This window comes from Homalodisca vitripennis, chromosome 7 (genome assembly GCF_021130785.1).
Source record: "Homalodisca vitripennis isolate AUS2020 chromosome 7, UT_GWSS_2.1, whole genome shotgun sequence".
In the NCBI taxonomy this organism is placed as follows: Eukaryota; Metazoa; Arthropoda; class Insecta; order Hemiptera; family Cicadellidae; genus Homalodisca; species Homalodisca vitripennis.
In genome coordinates, this window is record NC_060213.1 from 99,162,927 (window position 1) to 99,185,299 (window position 22,373).

At 30.7% G+C, this 22,373-nt stretch overlaps 1 protein-coding gene across 1 annotated transcript; it reads left to right on the plus strand.

The window, feature by feature from the left end:
- The first annotated feature begins 21,475 nt into the window (after positions 1-21,475).
- LOC124366819 (putative gustatory receptor 28b) lies at positions 21,476-22,018 on the plus strand. The gene has a single exon (XM_046823420.1). The coding sequence runs from the start codon at positions 21,476-21,478 to the stop codon at positions 22,016-22,018; it is 543 nt and encodes a 180-aa protein (XP_046679376.1).
- Positions 22,019-22,373: the final 355 nt, after the last annotated feature.

Here is a 22,373-nt window from a genome sequence, read left to right on the forward strand (position 1 = left end):
AATTAGGGTTGTAAGCCCTCTTCTGTGATAGTCCGTACACACACTTATAATTTAATCTGAAATCTAAATCGTAACATAACCCATTTTTACTTTTCAGCATTGTTACAAATATGAGAGCAAAGATAGAGTTTAACAGCACAAAACGTAAGATTCATATAATTTTTTTTACTTAACACAGGGAAACAGATAATGACATTGTTAATATTTCCTCTGTATTTCTAAAGATGTATATTTTATTTTAGGTCTTATTGTTAATTAACAGTTATAGTACCCATTTCAAATTATTAATTTGCGTAAATAATTTTATTTTTTACTTCGCCGGGAAGATATTCATATGATCATTTGTTTATGTATACATTTCAACTGCATAAGGACAATATAATTTCAACAGGCCCTTTGAATTTATTGAAAATTAAATATTGTCAGGTCTAGAACTAGTATAGGTACTGAATTCATGGAGTTGTCGAATTGAGTTCGACGAATAATGTAACAACATTCCGTTTTTAGCCATATTAGATTACAAGGTATGCATAACAACAAATGCAGTGTGGTTATTAATACGTCATTATCAATTTTACCAAAATAACGTAGTACTTATACCTATATAGGACTTGGCAATATAATTTAACGAAAGACTTTGACATGGTTCAAGTATTATTTGTTAGCTGGAGTGAAAATAATATCAATATTATATGTTACTTATTTGTTATGGAATTCTCTTTGTGTGTTCTCTCTGTAATACAATTTATCCTCAAAATAAAATACAATACCTTTCATAAAATGCAGACATATAACTTTAGTTCTAAAAATATTAGAAATCTTTGTTACAAATTATTTTAAGTTAACGAAAAGGGAAGATTTAATAATATTTTATTGCCTGAGATACATTAAAGTCTAACCACTCGTGGACCTGGAAAATTTTATATCTGTTTGTCTGTCAGGTATTCAATAGGATGAGACCATTTCTGTTTTGTATTTTTTGTGTACATTTTTTTCTGTACGATCCTTCCCTGTGCGCCTGTCTCGAGAATGTCATGATGTATGGACTTTAAATTTTCATGCAACTTCACGAACCGTGTTAAGCGATACGTGGTATTGCATAATACTGTCATGAAAAAATAAATATTTTTGAATATTACCAGATAATTGTTCTTCGAAGTGTAAACATGTTTTTTAATAAAAAATTTTTATTTGATACTTTAAAGGGACTATGAATTGACTTTAAGGTCACCGTTTTACAAACATTTTTCAAATTATTCATCGTATACAGTATGTATTACCATTCACTTTATAAGATCTTTCAAAAAGAAATATACACGAAAATAAATAATATGGTCGTAATAATAAAAAATACAACTTTTTATATATTTCCATTTTTAATAAGTCTTTCTACTGTGGTTCGTTTATTAAGTCGTTTTTTTGTGATTTAATTTGCACACAAAACTTCATTCAAAGTCTTGCTGTCAAATTTATTTTACTATTGTATTAAACTTAACAGTGATATAACGCAACGTGACCCTATACTTAACTTGACCATACATTTTTAGAATATTTGATAATTAATTGCAGTGGTTAATGGAATAAATTTAAGGTTTTATCGCTGGTAATTTCATAATACATTTACTGTTGTGTTACAGACTATAAATTTTTATCATATCATAGATATTTCTTTCCAAGTTCATATATTTGTTAGATTAAAATGTTTTATTTTTAATTTCATGATTCAAAACCATACTTGGTGAACTCAGTAGCCTGGAATATATTATATTAAGGGATATTGTAATAAATGTGCTGAATATATTGTGTACGTTAACTGCTCTTTGTATTTAGTCCTCAATTAATTTAAAAACAAAATGTAACAATTGAATTGTTTCCTAAATTAATTATGATTGATTAATACGTTAAGAAAGTAATACTCTATTATTGTAAATAATCAGAAACATTACGTAACACGACATGGGTGGTATACTATGTATGCAATTTAGTTAAAATATACTGCAAATAACGTAAATGTCTATATTTGGTTTATCCTTGTAATTGTGAGTTGGGCATGTTAAATTGAATATTTTTACAAGATTCAATTACAAACAACAAAATAATAATGGTCGCACCACGTGTATATTTTCTTAAAGGTTATTTTTCACTAACGTCTCAAAGAATAGCCTCTATAGCTGACATTACAGAGTCTGATACACGATTTAAGTGAGTGGACTTTTTACAAAGAGCAAGGGCCTTTTGATACTTGCACTAAGAGACGTAAAGGTAGTCTATCATGTATACGACTTTAGTATATGAAAAAAATTTACAAAATAATATAATACTGTTAATTATCAATTTATTTTTAGTTCTCTTATGATATTTTACACTTATATATTCTTACCACTAGTTATACCTATATAAAAAAAAATATAATTTCAAATACATTTAAAAACTTAAATCTACGATCTAATGTGTTAAAGTCTCCCTTCTTCTATAAGGCAAATATTTAAGTGATAGCCAAACGCGATAAGTATGCCTTGTGTTTTACAGAATTTACTATAGCAGTGACATATTTTCTCGATCAGCTAGCGTTAATAAAGACAAATAACTTCCTTGACGTAGCTGTTCAAGAAAGGGTTTTACAAGGTTATATCTCTTGTAGAAGGAAGTAAATAACCGTATTTTACCTTCTTATACAACCTCTCCATCACTTTTAAAGAGGTTAATATGAAGAGTAGAGCGCCCTTCATCCGGAATATCACATCTAGTCTTGGTAATCTTCAATAATTCGTAGAAAGATTCTTTTTTCATGTATACGAGTAGGTACGTTATTCTACGTACAAACGTAAATTTCCTGATATTTTTCCCTTGCAGAGATATTATATTATTTTTTAACTCCAATAGTTATTAACTCATAATTTTCTATTTGTTTATGGTTAAATACCGAATCGATCACAATATGCCTGACTTTAATTCAGTAATATGCCTGTTTACGGAATTATCGCCACCTGGCGGAGATTAACCAAACTTCAAAACTTCCTCTTATCCTCGTTTGTGGATTGTTCATATGTACTTCATGTCTCGTAAATGCATACTAAACATTGGCTCAATCTATAAATATATAAAAAGACTGTATAGGCCTATGTTCATTATGTACACTTTTTAAAGTAGGTAATTTGATATTGCTGTGCTTCAGAATATTAACGTCACGTTTATTATTATAGCAGATAAGTGTGAACATACACATCGTCAAGTTTTGTCAGCGTAAAATTAATTTAACAAAGCCACCGCCTTCTTTAGTTGTTTCGCTTAAGTCCTCTATTGTTAAACTTATAATTGAAATATGATCCGGTTAAAGCAGGTTCTTAGAATTCTAATTTAATTTCCATGTTTTGATTTAGAATGTGAGATTCTCTACGTGCATAAAACTACAAGTAATAGTAATTATGGTAACAAAAAAATAAACAGAACTTTATGAAAGCCTGTTAGTAAAATCAAAAAAGTTGTTTGTCTTGTGATCAGACAATAGCAATGGAACGGTGTGAGCTACAAGGTTGAAATTTTGCACCAAGGCCTTTGTTTAACGCTTTTTAACGATTTGCTTTGTAGAATCATAAATATATATTTATTAACTTATATATTGCTAATTTATACAAATAACTAATATAATTTTATATTTTCATATAAATTAGTGGTAAAAAATATTTTTTTAAAGCTAGTCATTGAATTGCATGAAATTATTTTTGTTTTTGTTTTTCCAAGAGAGACGTTAGTGCGAAATTTCAAGCTTGTATCTCAAGACTTTCACTGTTATTTTCTGACTACAAACCAAACAGTCTTTTTTTACACTCAGAAAATTCTTTAATTACTATACTTGTTACTAATACAATAGTTTTATATTATTCTTATGCTGCATGGAAAATTTCACATTCTAAAACACAATATGAAAACTAAAAATAATTAAAAAATCGAATAAAATTGGATCATACTCTATACATTAGCTTCACAATAACGAACTTGAGTGAAAGAACGAAAGAAGCCGGTAATTTTTTTCAGATGATTTCTACATTGAGGAAGTTTCTCAAGACTAGAAGTGGAGTTCCGCCCAATGGCTCTGTGATCTTTTTACTATTCGCTTCATCATTGATAGAGATCTTTTATGGGGATCATGGGTCTTCTATTCCTGGCATAAGATATATGGTGTCATAAGACTTTCTTGTTGGCCAAATAATAACAAATGTTTATACTCCCCGTTAGAATAAATATTCAGTAATATAAACTTACAATTATTATAATACGTGGCATTTAACACTAACCCATAGGTAGGTTATAAGCTCTTAACATAAAAAGAACGTATACTATTAAAAATTATATCATAAATTTCAAGAGAAAATCTTATATAAATTTTAAGCATTTCCATACAAATTTTTATATAAGTAGTTTTAACAAAACGAAGATGTCATCTTGTTTGGGTTATAAATTATATTACGGAGAAACAAAACAAAGGGAGAGAAGAAATTCAAGTGACATCTCACATGGAATTAGATTCCTCTGCAGCAAACCAATAAAATTTCGACATGGAGTGTTGTCAAAGGTATCTAATTTGTGCCCTGTTGTAACAAATTCTATATATATATATATTTTTTTTTTTCTATAGATTTTAAATTTTCTCGTATAACTGTATAAACGAGAAAATTACCTTACTTTTTACGATTACATTATTTTGTATTTCGCCGTATCTGTCACATATGCGTTTAAATAAGCAAACTAACATATGATCGGAATACCAAATATCTGTCAAACGAATTTTTATTTATATTAAATTTGTATAAATGGCAATAGCCTTATTTAATTTCAATAAATATTGAATTACAAAAAGTACTTGCTCCGCCGGGACTCGAACCCGGATCTCTCACTTGCCGGGTAAGTGTGCTACCATTACACTACAGAGCCTATATATATATAGAGCCTATATACCAAGCAATAAAGCTTGGTACTCCATTAGTGCACCTATATATCTGCTTTTTTGAAGTAACTACCTTGTTTTTGTAATGTCAGGGTGATGGTCTGAATGGAATCAGTGGAAAATCTTAAATTAAAGCATAGTTCTATTAGTACATCAAATTAAAATTTTATATTAATATTGTACAATGCCGCTAATCAGTCCTAAACGGGTCACTGATTAAAAATTACACTGGTTAAAAGTAAAATTGAAACATTTACAAAGCAGGTCCTCGTCTATATGGTTTAATATTCTTGTTTAGGCTCATGATGGAAATAAAAATTTGAATGTATCAATAAATTAAAGTAAGTAAAATTAAGCGTACACTTCAGCATTAAAATACTGTGAAGAATGAGTGAATAAATTAATTTAAAACCTATAAAATGACATTAATGTGTACAAGAGCTTTCAGTTTTTTAAACTTGATCTTCATAATTATTACTAAGATAGACTTAGACAGGCAATATTTTCTTTAATGTACTTTTTGTTTACTTTGGTTGGAGCTGCGATCACGAAAATCGAATAAGAGAAATTCACGTTTGTTAAATAAGATAATTTGATCAAAATGTATTAATATAATTTTGTAAATATAACAATTAATAAGTTACTATTGAAGAAACTTTATATAAAATATACTTTGGGATATAATGGAATTTGTAATTTATATATAATTCTTCGAAGATATATTACTATTATTTAATTTAGGTTCTCATGATATTAGAAAGAATAAGTAGATTTGTTCCGAATTAAATTTATAAAGGTTTTATTCCATTTGAAAACATTTATAAAGTCAGTAGTTTACCGAGAATTCTGTTTGAAGTTAATTACTAAATAATTATACGAAGATAGATTCAACAAATAATTTAGAATATAAGTATAATTGTTAAAATAGGTATATACAAATGTCCTTTCTCAAGGAAGCATTTAAGAAGGTAGTTAAAAATACAGACAGTCTAATTCATTCTCGGAACGTAGGATACTAGGACTGACTTCAACAGTGTAGGACGAGGGACAATTAATTTTTTCAACCAGTAGATTGGATTGGTGAAAGCCATTCAGGGGCGTCGGTGATCTCATGTAGATTTGGGAAGGTGCAGTATTTTAGCTATATAAGACCCCGGCGCTCGAAGTTTGTGACATCTTTTAGCCTTTAGCGTATTATTTGATTGTGTTTTATTTTATTGTGTCCGTTAGAACGGATGCATTAAAACAAACATGTTCAAGAAAACGGTGTGTAGAAATTGTATATTCGGATTACGGTTTTAGTAGGGGATATTATTACCAACTTATTAGGTTTACTTGTTAAATGGAAATTTTTATTATCTTAATAGATTTCTGCTAAAAATAATTCAAAAGCTAACTGAATTTCTTAGTGGAAGATTGCAAGACATTACAAGATAAAGCAAGATTTTGAAGTACAGTTTAAAAGTTTAATTCATATTTTTATGCTGTTTGCAATAGACAGCATATTTTAATACTTCAGTCATAAAAAGTAATACATCAAGATTTCAAGGTTTACCATAATATTTTTGTTGAAACACAATTAAGGTTCAATTTAAACTTTGTATTTGAGCCAACTGCAACAAGAAGAACAGGAATTGTCTTACATATGGCAAAAAAGAAATTTTAAAGCAGTTTTAATTTAATTCGATTTAGTTTTACGTGTAAAAGAGAATAAAATTATTTAATTTGAATTAATTTTCGAAATGTATTATTGTTTTTAAATTGCTTATGAAACTTTGATTTTAATTCCACTTTGGATTGTCACTCTCTCTAAAGCCAAATGGGCAATTTCCAAATTTGCCCCTTTCAAATCTGCAGGAGGGGATGGAATATTTCCGGCCCTGCTTCAACAAGGGCCGGAGAATCTCCTCACCCTTCTATGTGAACTATTCAGGGCGAGCCTAGCTTATGGGTACATTCCACAAGTCTGGCGTCTCAACAGAGTGGTCTTTATCCCTAAAAAAGGGAGAGCGGACTATTCTGTCCCTAAATCTTTTCGGCCCATCAGTTTATCTTCGTTTCTACTGAAAACATTAGAAAGACTGGTGGAGAGGCACCTGAGAAAGGGAGTTCTCTCAGACACTCCCCTTCATCGCAACCAACACGCATACCAGCAAGGCAAATCCTGTGAATCAGCACTGCACCAACTAGTCAGTAGGATTGAGGATAGCCTGATTGTGTGGGAGTGCTTCAACACTCTCTGCAAGCTTGGATCACGCAACTTTGTACGTCTTGGTTGGGTACCGGGCCATACAGGCATAGGTGGCGACGAATGCGCCGATAGGCTTGCCAAAAGCGGAGCAAGCATGTCATACACCGGTCCAGAACCGAGTTGTGGTATAAGCAAGTCAGCTGCTTATCAAGGTATAAACAAATGGTCCAGGAAGACACACCGCTTGCGGTGGCAGAGTCACCAAGGACAAGCACTCGGCAAAAGACTGCTTGCTGATTCTAGCTCCGTGTTCACCAGATGGCTGATGGGGCTGGGCAGGGATCAGGTTAAGCAAGTGATTGCCTTGATCACTGGACACGGCCACTTCAGGAAACACCTAAACACTCTAGGTTTACGAAATGAGGACTCGGAGTGTAGACTCTGCAATAAGTCTGAAGAGACTGCAAAACACATAATACTGGATTGTGAGAGACTGGGAGCAAGGAGTAGGGCTCTTTTCGGTGATAAACAACCAGGCGACGAACCAGATGCTAGTATCGGGGAAAAGCTTCTTAGCCTAATTAAGGGCACAAAGATAGGCTTACCCCTCTAGCATCAAAGGGGCACACGATAAGCTCAGGTTGACGTGTGAGGATCTGTGAATCCACCCCAATACCCCAACGCAAAAAAAATCCACTTTTAATTTTGAGTTATTAAGTTTTGAACATAATTTAGGTTATTTTAAGACATTTTTTTGATAAAGCTTTTGGAAAGATTTTAAATTTTGATCTTTGTACTTGAAATTATTGTGTTTAATAAACTACTGTAAAGGTTATTTAAGAAAGTATTCCCCTGTTTAAATTCAACAATATTCAATAGTTAATAATTTAAAAACTAGTAACAGAAGAGCAAATAAACGAATAAAAAAACTTTGAATTGAGTTGGTTGGATTACCGCTTTACTGTGTTTTTTTATAGTTGAAATATTTGAAATGTTTATTTTATAATTATAATTATCTGATTATATGTTTAGCGATAGAAATAAAATTCAGTAATATAACCTATCCTGTTTGTAAATGTCTCTATAACTTCACACCTGTGTCCCAATGTGTTTGCAGTTATCGTTTGGGTAAGAGTATTAAAAGTCCTTTTTATGAACTTTGGAAAAGGTTTTAATACACTCAGTCAACAATCTAGTTTAAATCCTGGTCCAAAATGTTATGCCTGTAAATCGTAAACATATGAATTCTGCACAGCAAAATAATTGTAAGAGTCAGCCTTTAAAGGTCCACAATTCTAATAAGTTTTACAAATGAAGACTTAGCTAAAACAACAGAAGAAGAAATGTTTTGTGAATATACGTAACTTGTTAAATAATTTTACCAAATAATTTAAATTACATTACTGAAGCCATTTTTTAATTAAAAAAATGTATTATTTTAATCGTACTTTGGAAAATTACAAGTATATAATTGCAATATGAAATAAAAACATCTAACGAGAACTTGGCCTTTTGTAAATCTCAAAATAATTTTGAAATATGATTTTACATCAAAAAGTAAAACATATCTGTACCCCAATGATTAAAAACATGGTCAATCAAGAAAACCTAGCAAAGAGTTTTTATAGCTACATGATAATTTTATATAGGTATAAAAACTATTTAAAAATATAATACATATTAAAGCTTAAAACCGTACAAAACAAATTTTTAATACCGAAAAGTATAAAAACAATTTAGGATAATGACGGTTACATTTAATAACATAGGGTTACTTGTGATGTGCAACTGAAAATGGTTGATGATATTGATAAAGTATTCTCTTCGAAGGATATTCCTAACACCAACACAAAGCATATGAGATAAACAATTAGCCTGGAAATTTAAGGTTGACAAACTCACTATATACGTGATAGCACATGGTACTAGTGATGATACGATACTGAAAAAGGCAATGTATATCATCGTGAAATTTGCAATATATAGAGGGTTCAATAGTTATTTGCACCAGTCTTGATATTGGTAAAAAAAATAATTTCCAAGAGTGCAACTGTAAAGATAATACTACAGCTCTGCCAATAAAATTAGATATACAGGTCAATAACTTCAATAAGTAAGTTTTGGTAAATATGAACAGAATTCACTAGTAACATTTTTGTAACGTTCAAAAATGAATAAAAGAACGTTTATGGAAGTTATATGGAACTATTTAAGTATATATTTCCCTCATGTAAACGCCGTTTGTCCAGACGGGAGAACATTATTATGCAGAAACGCAGACTAAAGTCAACGCTGGTGTGCACAAAAACTTGCACATTCTTCCCAAGAGGAAACACCCACGTATTGTAACATATATGACTTCATATTTATCTTTATTCCTGTCAAGTGAATGCAAAGTATCAATAATCTAGTAGCCCTTTGTGTTGTGTCATATACGGATAGTAATTTAAAGTTTAATAGGAGCGATTTATAGTTCGTAAGTATAATATAACCGTCAAATATGTTCTATAGTTCAAAACTATAGCAACACAAACGTGATGTTTTTAAATCTATGATTTACTCTTTTTTCAGGAGATTAACCTTAAATTATAAGGATTTAATCAGACATGAAAGGATCTTATACCTGAGGAAAACAGTGAATATAAGTTTTAAAGAATGGTGGTTTTGATTTTGTAACACAAAATTATGGCAAAAGTCCGTAGTCCATTATAATATATCTTTTTACATTTCAATATCCTTATGCGCACTGAAGTATGGTTTTCTCATGGAAAGAGTCTTGGAACACAATGTAAAAGAATATCAACTGAAGGCCTGGAAAAACGTATTTGCGTATGTTGTACGTATATTTACCTGTGTATCTGTCCGCCCAAAACCCGAAAACGAGCTGACCAAAATACGTTTGCATAAAACTACACTAAAAACATTCAGTTTCATTGTTGTGCATATCCCTATATTAGATTTGACTAAAGGTTATCGAACGTTTTTACATTAGTGTTATTGGTAACCATACTGACAAAGATAAAATTCAAATAAGTAAATTTGTAATCAAACAAGCACATGAGATTTAAAAAATTTTACATATTACAAAAATGCAGCCTAACTATCCCCAACACATGCAACATAATCTTTTGGTGACTCCGTAAACAGCATAAAGAAAAATTAATGTGTATAGTTTTATTATATAGTCACTATTATGAAGTTTAACTAAATGGAACATTCTGTGTTTAATGAGGAAAATATTTCGATGTCATCTTTAGACGTTAAATTTTGCATTAACATTAATGTTTACATAGATTTGAATTAGTTTTATGATGGTACATGTCCAACCATGGCATTTGGCTGCATATCACAAAGTAGGCTGGCACAATAAGCTAATTTCTCATAACGGAGATATAATAATGTCTTTCTGCATGGTTTTTTCCTGTCAACATGTACACAGTACATTTCTAGAATGAAATGAGGTAATGGACTAGAAATTTTAAAGGCATCTGAAGACAGTTACGTTACATGTAGTGTGGCGTAGTCCTATGTTGTATATCCTTGAACATGTAGGGAAGGGTAGTTAGTTAAGGTTATATTTAAGGCCAAAATTCGTTACTTCAATAGCTTTTAGGGCTGCAAACTTATGTAAAAATATAGGTAATATTCCGAAACACATGTTTTTTACAGGCGGTTCTATTTTAACCCTAGGATTAGATGTCATTCTGCTGTCACCATGAAAATAATGTAGAAGCTAATCTTAGTAAATTAGGTAAACTAGTCTGAAGTTGTTAAATGCTATTTAATTGGCCGATGGTGCAATTTAGTGGGTTCGGCCGTTGGGTGGATGACTGCCAAAGCCGCCTTCAAAGCAGCCCGCCTGCCCCGTAATGTAATTGTCAAAGAGGGCCTCTTACACTACATAGATTCCCTTAATGTTTTCTTACATTCGATATTAAGGTTGTAAAATTTAGCACAAGAGAACAATACAGTGCTTATAATATACTGTAATATGTATATTTCTTAAAACACCAGCCATGATGTAATGTAAGACAGAGCCGATGTCAACAGAGTGAATTTAAGTGTTGGTAGAAAAATTCATTGATTGTTTATTAAGTAGACTGATCCACATGTACCACATGCATAGGACTTGTGACAAAAAAAATATGGGTAGCAATTCCAATTTTCTAGTTGACGTTTAAATTATGTTTGTTGCATGAAACAAAAAAGGTTGAGAAGCTATCGTTGTTTTACAGATCGAGGTAAACCACGTGGTACCATCCTCAGGAGTTCTTGTTCCAGGAGATTTCTGCAGTGAATCAAGTGAAACCTAATTTAGAAAGAAATATACATATCGGTATTCTAATTAATGCTTTGTCAGATTTTTGCCTATATTCTTTGTTAAACTTATAAGAAAAATACCAATTACAAAATGTTTGACATAAGAGTAAACTAAATTGTATGCTGAGTGTAGTGAAATCTCTTTATGAAGTTTGTCTGAAAAGGGTTGATGTATTTCCCCGTACCTATTCCTGAACAGCCAAACAAGTGCAGACACAGCGAATAATACACATTTCGAAATTTTTACTCCATTAAAAACAAAATTAATCATTGTAAAAAAATATAAAAAAATGGTGGCAATCTTTCTAACAAAAAAATGTGTTATTAAATCGAGAAATTCGCAACTTTAACATTCTAAAAGGATTTTAAAGAGTAAAACTGAAATATAAGATAATGTATTTGGTGTAAGAAGTTTGAAAATTATTATTTGTTATAGTATTCTCTCATTTAATGACAAGTGTTTTTATAAAGGTAAAGATTTTACAATTCTAGAACAGAAATAAAATTAAATTTTTTTTTAGGACAAAAACTATTAATAGCAATTTCGGTGTGAGGAAAATATTAAGTCCTCTTAATTTTAAAAATTGAATAAACAAATCTAGCTGAAAGGTCAAGAAGGCCATGAGAAAATGGGAGATTTAGTTATGGAGGTGGACTTTCTTAAGTAATGTAAGTCAATGGTTTATGATGCACTCTTAATATATATGAGCATTATAATACTTTGGAGTGTTATAATGATATAAATAAATAATGTCCTTAAACATCTATGACTTTATTATAATGTTTAGTGTTGAAATCTACTAAATATGATTAATCAATTGTTAAAGATGATGTTTCATTTTGGTGAGTAAATATGAAATACAATGTTTGTTTCTTTAAACAGTAAATTAATATGGAAGAGTTGCAGACTGGATATTCACTTAACTAAATTGACGCCTGAAATAATTGTGATGCAAACACGAGGCGTAATTCGTTTGTTTCTTAGAGTAATGTTGTTCGGCACGCCTTTATAAACATGGTGTCCTTGTCTTCTATAATTTACAATACATAACCAAATTTTCAATCAGTCTTGTGCCAAGTGATAAGCGGGTTAGACAGACACAAGGCATCACTGATCACTCTATGACATCAAACAGATAAACCTCCCTCCATCCAATCTGCTATTGGAAGTGTTTTAAACTGTCTTTGATATAGTTTTAAATTACGGTAATTTTATATGAAATGGTGAAGAAAACTTTAAAGATTTATAATTCGAATATATTATTACATGAATTCCTAAATGAAATATAAGTATTTTATTTGATAACTATGCAACCTATGTTTCAAAAAGTAAACAAAAAACTCATTTGACAGCCATTTTTAATTGGCGTATTCCTGCCGTACAGTTGGGCTTTGATCTATAAACAAATTAACACAGCGAGTAACGTAAACACAAACTTTGTTATCGCTCCTTTATTACATTGAACATAACAACCAAAAATAGCTTCTTTGACAAAACCTAATTTACCTAATTTTTAGATAAATATTATAGAAAATTTTACAAACCATATTTATTATAATGTAAATAAATTTATTTTGTACGCATTCTCATATCGAGTTAATTAATAAAACGAAATAAAAAAGGAACTCTTGAAAATAAAATATCGAGATAACGGGTTACAGAAAGGACCGCTAGGTCAAATAGGTGTAGTCTACTGCCATGAATAGCTGAGAATAGCTAGTGAGTATATTAGGGCTTTAAGCTATTGCTATCCTAAAAATTAGAGAGAATCTTCTCCTACCTGTTTTGGCTAGAAGAGGCTCGAAGAGAGCCAGTCTCCTCTCGTTCAAAGGAGACATGGCTAAGATCCAGCTACCCCTCCTCATGCAATCTCAACATTAGACATCCCCTAAAACTATCTTTCTCAAGCTATCACTCCGGGAGCAAGAGCCAAGATCCCTTAAACAGTGGTCCTTTTTAGTGTAAATAGAGGTCTCTTCTGGTTCTTGCTTTCAGGAGAATAAATAGCAAAAAAGTAAACTTTGTGTTATATGTTATATTTGTAGTAAAACATTTGTTTAGTTCAATCACTAGAATCATCACTATATATGTATTTAAATTACTGATACTTTCAGAAATGTTGCCCATGTTAATTTTCATTTCTAATCTATAAAAATTAAATGTGTTCCATTCCAATACAATCGCAAGGCAATCCTACTATTGGGCGGCTTTGTTATCTTAGTTTTACATGATTACTTTTAATTTATGCACGTTTCCTTAAGTGAGTCATAAAGTATATGAGAAGCATGTTTGTTCACAAATTTTTTTTAATTGACTGGAGATCATTAAGTAGATTTGGAAAGAGATCCAAAATTTGTCCAAATACTACTCATTGATATTCTTGATGTTGTTTATTCTATATAACTCAATTAATATGTTTCTCGTGAAGGTGGTATTGTGTGCCAAATACTTTTATTGGTGAAAACAAATAACACTTCATTATTTAAAGTGAAGATGGAATGTTTGAAACAATAACAATGAATTTCATATTCTTTTCCATCTTTATATGTTACGAAAGGTATTACACAACGATTCAAGGATTTTAATCTATTCGCTTCGTCAGATGGTGAGGGTATTAGTACATACAAAAATAAAAACCCTAAAAAAAGTAAAGAAGAGGTAGATAAGGATTCAAACATACAAAAAAAACTGTTTGAACACTTTCAAAAGACTCGCTAAAATTATATACAGCAGTCTCTTAACCAGTGACACCACATGTGTATTTATGACAACAACAATGGCTGCCAACGTTCAGAGTCCTTTGTTTCACAGATCGTTTCTTTCGTGTAAACCAAAATCAAGGAACTGTTTTATACTTGAAACTTTCTTTGTACTCGTTTCTCTATCTTCTGGCGTTACTGAACAATTTTTTCCCTCTTTGTTATTGTTGAAGACAATGGAATATAAACTGTACTGATGCTTAACGGAATTTTTTGATTTTCTTAATGAGAGAAATAACGCATTATAGAGGTTTTCATTTTGAAAACTTCTTCGATACACGATAATTTTCTTATAATTTCTCTTTTGCAACAAAAAATAATGTGAAATCGAGTGCTTGTCACATGCTTGTCTAACATATATTAGTTCGAGTGATTGTTTTTCAAAGCATTAAAGGATAAGGGAAATTTTAAATCCATGAAAACAAAAATATCAAGAAAGTTATGAAAGTAATTGGTTTGCCACTTTTCCCTGGGTGATTTGATAATCGTTTTGTAATGTCTAGTAAAGATTAAACTTTTTTAATACTCTCAAATAACCTTTTTAGAATTTATTAATATTTTATCACATTTTAAAGTCTTAAACTATTTTAAAATAAATTATAATAGCCTGAATGTTTTTTTGTTTTTTAACATAACTTGGACCCTCTTAAATTTTCGATCTGCGTGTAATGTTAAATGAAAAGTCTCACTATGTATTAGTAGGTTTCATAACATGAATAATTAGGTTAATTTCTTAAAAACAAATATACCAAATTTTTTCAAGTGTAATTTATTACAAACGAACATACTTAATCATTTTAATATAGTTTTTATGTTTGTGAATCGTTTGATATCCCAAACACGATCAATTGTCAGGAGAACTTCACAAAATTATTTCAGATAAAATTAACATATTTCATGTAAATATTTCATGATAAAAAGGTGATCTTTGTTAGGACTAAGCTGTCTGTTGGAAAATATTTGTCACAATGGAACCTCTAACTAGCTTCATAGATGAATTTACCCTATAATTGTGTTTACATAAAAGATGTGAATTTGAAAAAAACTATGTATTTTGAACCCATTATGAGTATCGACATGAACGCTTTGATGGTTTAAAATGTGGCAGAAATAATATCTCAAAATTAATATTTCAGAAGAAGAAACTTATTCCTTTCGCATGGAGTTGAAATACATTTGGACACTTCATATCTTTTTGTCAAATCGTAAAAATCATGAAATATTTTACATAATAAAAAAAATGAAATATCAATAATTTTAAAATATTTTTCTGTATCCATAGTCCAAGAGCAGACAGCTGATTTGAATTGTTTCACAATCTGTATTTGGCAGAAATCGGGAGAGACAATTTTCTAATTAATTAATCAATTTTCACCCAAGCTTGTTTTGTTTAAATAATTATATATATATATATATATATATATAAATATATATATATATATATATAATTATTTAATCAAAACAAGCTTGGGTGATTAAATATAAATAAATATATATCTGAAGAGTTTACAGTCATTTCAGTAAAAGTGGGTAATAAAAATGTTTTAAACTAAGCGCTAATCTTAAGAACAGCTTGGCCGATTTAGATAATTGTTTTTTGTAAACAATAACAAGAAATCTTAAAAAAGTGATCTTTTAATTTTTTTAATTTTAATAAATCCTACTATTTACCGTATTTTGTTACTATCCAAATTTTACTGACAGTATAACAGCTGTTGACACTTTAAGCAGAAATGTGAAAAATTATATATAGTAAATTTACGGTGAAAAAAGGCAAACTCAATTGTAGCAGCACTGTAACTGAATCCAATCGACTATATATAAAGATAACTTTTATATCAACCGAGATATGCTTCTTAGTCCTTTTATATATATATATATATATATATATATATATATATATATATATATATATATATATATATATATATATATATATATATATATAATTGTATAAATGGCAATAACTTTATTTAATTGCAATAATCATTGAATCACAAAAAGTACTTGCTCCGCCGGGAGTCGAAAACCCGGATCTCTCACTTGCCGGTGAATGTGTGCTACCATTACACCACAGAGCGCTTTACTTTTTTGCGATTCAATTAATTTTGTATTTGGCCGTATCTGTCACATATGTGTTTAAATAAGCAAACTAACATATGATCGGAAGACCAAATACCTGTCAAATAACTTTTATTTACGTTAAATTGTATAAATGGCAATAGCCATATTTAAACAATTTATATATACATACATTGTATTTTTATTTATGAAAAATACAAAAAAATATCAACTATCGCACCTGGATTGTCGAAATCTGTCTGCCCGCATTATATTTCGAGAAATAACAAAACCATAGACTAAATTTTTCAGGAACCTTCACTTATATGTGGTAACATTTGCATTGTTTCTACAGATTATTGTTTTTGCGTTATTTGCACATAATTTCACATATCAACACAAGCATACATGATATCTGTTTGTGATACTTTAAGGTGCACAGCTTAACTCTTTACGTAGAATTTAATTTTTGAGGTGTGCATAGTTTTTGGTAAGAGGTGTCGTTTACTGCGTGCCATTAAAATGTAAGGGAATATTTGCCCATTACTTTTCTAAAAACTTTCTACAGATGTTTTTTTTTTTGTGGTTTTATATTTATTTTAAATACACCTTAAAAAAAATTACGCGTCAAATAATGGGGGTTTCAATTTTGAAAGTTTAAAATTACCCTCTTCAAGACCTCTTTTAAAAAGTGGGGAAATATTTTATCCTTAAAAAATTCAAAAACGTGTTTTTAATAACTATAGTGAAGGTTGTGCAGTGATATATTAATCCATATGGAATATATCCAGGCGTATCCGGACATAAATAACACTGAGATGTAAGGGATTATTTGGCTATAACGTTTTCTAGAAACTTTGAAGGGATGTTTTATTCATTTCATTGTGTTTATATAGCGTTCACCTTTAAAATTACATGTTACAAGATAGGGGTAGCAGTTTGAACATTTTAAATTACCCCCTTCTACCCTTCTTAGCAAAGGGGGAGAGCATAATTTATTATCCTTTAAAAATAAAAAGTTGATATATTTTTATAAGAATAGCGAAGGTTTTACATCGATACCCAATTGGTTTCAATATATCTAGGCGTATCAATATATAATTTTATTTACTTACATACAGGGTGCTGAGAAGTAATGAAACGGTCGAATATATTCTGTACTTGTAAAAGTACTAAAACGTTCTGTACAGTGACAGAGCACAAATAACTCAACTTTGTGATGCGATCAGTAGCTCTTCACCATCTCAGGGGGCTGACTCATAAGTAGTCTAAAACACTTAAAAGGAAGCATATATCCATGTGCATATCTTTTTAAAGGTTAATTATTAGAGTATCATACCGAAAATTAAGCCTTAAAACGTTAATTCTAAATAATATGGTGGCGCACGAAAGTTTCAATACTGATTTAAAGATTGGTTATTGGTTTTTCAACCATATTACATGAAGCTTCAAAACTTCAACACTCATGATGATTACTATATTTAGGGTCTTTTTATTCTTCCAAGAGAACGGTCTACGAGGTTTCAGTATAAAACTTTTTATGGAAGAATAGGTTGAAATGCAAATCATTTTAAAGGGATGGTTAAGCAAAGAAGTGAGGCAGAAACCGCACTTCAAAAGCTATATTATTTCAGAGTGGTGGCGGTTCAAATATTTTAAAAGTAAACTGTAAATACAGCAGAAAGTTACGAAGTTACTTTAACTACTTTAATTTCACACTAAACATTTTTAGTGGTTATAACAATAGCAAAACAAAATCTCCTGCCTAGTTTGTTATAGGAGGTGTGAAAATGGTTTCCCTCTCGGTTTCTTGGCAATATTCCAGGCGATGATAAAACGCTGACAACTCGTTGTTTATTGCTTCTAGCAAATCTTGTTTTGTTCGCTAAACTTGGTCTTTCAAATGGCCTCAGAAAAATTAATCAAAAGGGGTTAAATCAGGAGATTATGCCGGTAAATCTACTGTTCCTCTTCTTCCGATATATTTATCTGGGAATACATAGTTTAAAAGCTGTTTTACATCTGAACGTAAAACGCTGTTTTACGTCCAAAGTGTGGCTGTACTTCATATTGTTTAAACCAGAGTCTTCAAAATAGCTAGTAGTGATAATCATGCAGCTTATATGTGATGAAAAATCATTCACCGTGACCAGTAGTAGTAAAAAAAAAAATTTTTGTTGAAATTGAATTTTACCAATCTAACAAAACATATTAAGTAAAACTAAATGATTTCTATCGATTATTATTTGTAATTATTTATTATAAGTTTGAATTATTTATAGTTTTGCTATAGATCTATAGATGACTTTGCCCTACAAAGTCACTTAGCTATTATTGTTAAATAAAGCATGTTAAAAAAGTTTGTTTTAAATAGTAAAAAAATCAACACCTTGTATACCTATATTATCTTTGAACTTTGTAATTCCTATCTGTCTCAAAGAGTATAAAATTAGGTTACATCTTGGAAGCAACTCGTATTACAAACAACGGCTTGTGTCGGAGGTAAGAAAACAGTATTTATTTGCATTATGAATTTTACGACTCTAGATAACAATGGAAGAAAAAAAATATGGCAGAATGCTCGACGATCATTTGTATGTTTCCGTAAGCCAATACAACTAGCATTTGAAAAGTAAAGTACATAATTGAGCAAAAGAAAAGCGAGCACATAATTCTTCAGATATTAGAAATACTACCAACTAGAATTAACATATTTGATAATTATTAACGTAACCCATACTTTATAAAGATCTATGGCCAAACCTTTAAAATCGTGCAGGATTTGTGGTGCAACACCAAAAGTCCTACATGATTTAAAGCACGTTAAAAATATCTTATATAGTGAGGTCCTTCTTCGCTATGGGTTATCAACTTAACACGATTAGAATACAAGTTTTGAGTGTCTATTGCACATTTCGTCTGGTATTTTTGACAAAGGCAAATCAGAAGTGAAAAATAAAAAGCAGTTGGAACAGAATTTAAAAAACTCTGTTTACTAATTTAATTGTTACAATATTACTTATAAGTTTAAGGTATTACTAGACTCAATTAGTCGGTAATACTAAACTATTTTTTTAAATGTATATAAGAGTGTTCAAAAATGTTTTGAACTATTGCATTTAAGTAGTAAGTAAAGGAAATACATTATCAACCTATACCGAAACCTGCTTATACTGCGCTAATTATTAGTTTCTAATTAAGGTATTCTGCCCAATGTAAATTTTGCATGTTTTGATTAAGGCACCTTTAACTATCAAAATAGTTAAATTTTGCTGATACTTCTGTGAGGTGATTTTATTTCTCTATTGCTTCCTAAGTAAAATGTCTTAGAAAGGCCCAGTCTTCAATAAAGAAGAAATCTTAATAAATAAAAGTCTAATGGTTTTATTGACAAATACAACACTGTACCAAGTGTAATCAGAATCAATTTTGCCATTTTTTAAAATATGTTACAATATCTAACGACCTTATATTATAAACAAAAAACAGGTTAGTTATGTTTATGCCTACTATCTATAGTATGAATATAAAAATATAATAGTGTCTCTGTTTTACTCCAATAATCTAAATACTGACTTTACTGAAGTTTTACATGGATATTCTGGACTGCATTGACTCGCGATTTAATTGCATTTTGGTCTTCACGTAGTAAGGGATTCTAAAAGGGTGACCGTAATTCGTCTCTTAAGCTAGGGAGTTAGTATGGAGAAGCATAAGAATTTCGCTGCAACACACATACGGTACATCTGATAGGATATGGATGGTAAGCAATAACAATAATCTCGCCTAAATTTCACATTTAAAAAAACTCAGACTTTGTTAATTAGACGGTCGTTTGAGATAAAAAAAGAGCACCAGTTGTACCATACATTTGTCTTCCGTTATTTTAATATTTTTGTTTACAGTATTCCAATCCAGATATATTTAAATTTGCTTACTTGGCTAATTTTAAAATATACAAATTTTTCTGCACTCCCTAAGTAGAGAACGCGTTTCGTTTAAAAAATTCTATCAGAAATAGTCTAATCTATATTTTTACTTGGCTGTCAAAGAGTGTTCTCAAAGGTTAGTCTTTGATCTCACCTAAATCCCATACTAAATTCGAAATGCTGTTTTCGTAACTAAGTAAGTTATAAGTTTCTATGTTCTCCTGAATAAATATTTTATGCTATATTTTTCTACATCTTTCTACTATTCCTCTACAAGTGCTTGTCTACTTGACAGGTATTCAAGAAAATCTACACTAAAAGGTAATAGGCTATATGTTAGTAATAAATCATTATTTATAGTAAAAGTGCTGTGGTATAAGAGCCCACTTTGACACATTCTTCTACAAAGTAGAAATCACTTAGTGTGATTGAATTATTATACTCATATTTAAATATATGACAGCTAATGGCAAGTCAATTACGAAAAATGTTTATAAAAAGAAAATATCGAGCGCTTCATAATAAGTGATAGAGAACTCCATAGTTGTTAGCAACTTTGACTGATATGTAGTGAAGTAACAGAGCTAAACATCATTCGCAAACTTCTACACAATGCCGGTTTTTTCAAAAACAGTCATTTTAACCAGCCAAGTACTTGGGGGATTTTTTCTGACCTACTCTTCTGTGCCAAACGGAGGGCAAGAATGGAGATTTTCCCCATCATGGTTCACATGGAGTTCGATCTCTACAGCAGCTCAAGCGACACTCCCATATTATTGGATGTATCTCTTTTATTTCAATACACTGGCCAACTTACCCTCTTATTGGACCACTAATACTACCACAGCGGTAATGATTCTGGAGTTTTCCGGTTTGTCATTGACATCAGTCGTTGTCTTTGTCAGCAATATCAGAAAATATCAGTGCTTTGTCGAATTACAAAAAACCTTGGACAGTGTTGAGGACACTTGGAATGATTTTAGGCATCAGCAACCGGAATCCAGAATGAACATCAGGTTCTCAGTAGCCTACTTTGTCCCTGCAGCCCTTGTTACGTATGATGTAGTTAAATGGGGAATAACTACAATAATTTCGCTGGAAAATCAAGTAATTATTTCAATATGTTATGTGTCTTACTTAGCTACTATATTTCGATTGACTTCTTTATTTGTTAGTTTCACCGATGTCACTCAATATTTGTCTAAAAGTTTTAAATACATCAGCATCAGGATCGAGCAAGAACTAGCCCGACAGTGTTTCGGACGACTAATGGAAAATCAGCATATGCCATATATTGAAATATCACAAGAAAATTCTAACTCGCAAAAGTGTGAGGTGAGAACTCTGTTGAACATCTACTGGTTGCTGGTTGATGCTGTACACCAGGCGAATGCCTTCTATTGCGATCAGCTGATGGCCACTACCTCATATTTGATATTCAGTATCGTATTCAACCTATACTATGCTGTCTTGACTTATGAGTCAGGTAACTACATAAAGTTTATATTCCCATTTATCTGGGCTTTGGCTAGCATTATTTATATGGTGGTGATGGTTCGATCTGCCGATGACGTCACTAAGTCAATTGATAAGATTATCATAACGATCTGCAAAAAGATCCATAAGGATATTAATCCTGCTATGAGGACACAGTTGGAGAGGTTTCTTCTCCAAGTAACTACCGACACACCTACATTTTCTGGACTTCACCTCTTCAAAATTAAAAACGATATCCTAACTAAGATAGCAGGAGCAGTGACCACCTACTTGGTAATTCTGCTTCAGTTCCAGAATCAGAAAGAGGAAATTTAAAGTCGACTGTCATATGAGTTTATAGACAACATAATTGCTGTTTTTGAATCCAACATAACTGTTATAGCTTCTTGTTTTGTGTACACACGAATCACTTATAACACATAAGTATTAATTTTTGAAAAGAAATTTAAGCATTATAGAATAGGATTCTTTCCAGGATATTCAATTAAATTTCGTGTATTCCGAGAAAATGTTATTTTAACTGGCTTGGGTATGACCTCTCCTGATTATTTTATGTTTTTGGTTACCAGGTTGCACTTTATAAAAAAAACTCTTGCAAACCTTTTAATTTTAGAAAACAATTTCACGAAAATAAAAAATTAAGTTTTACAGCATGCTAAATTTTTATTTT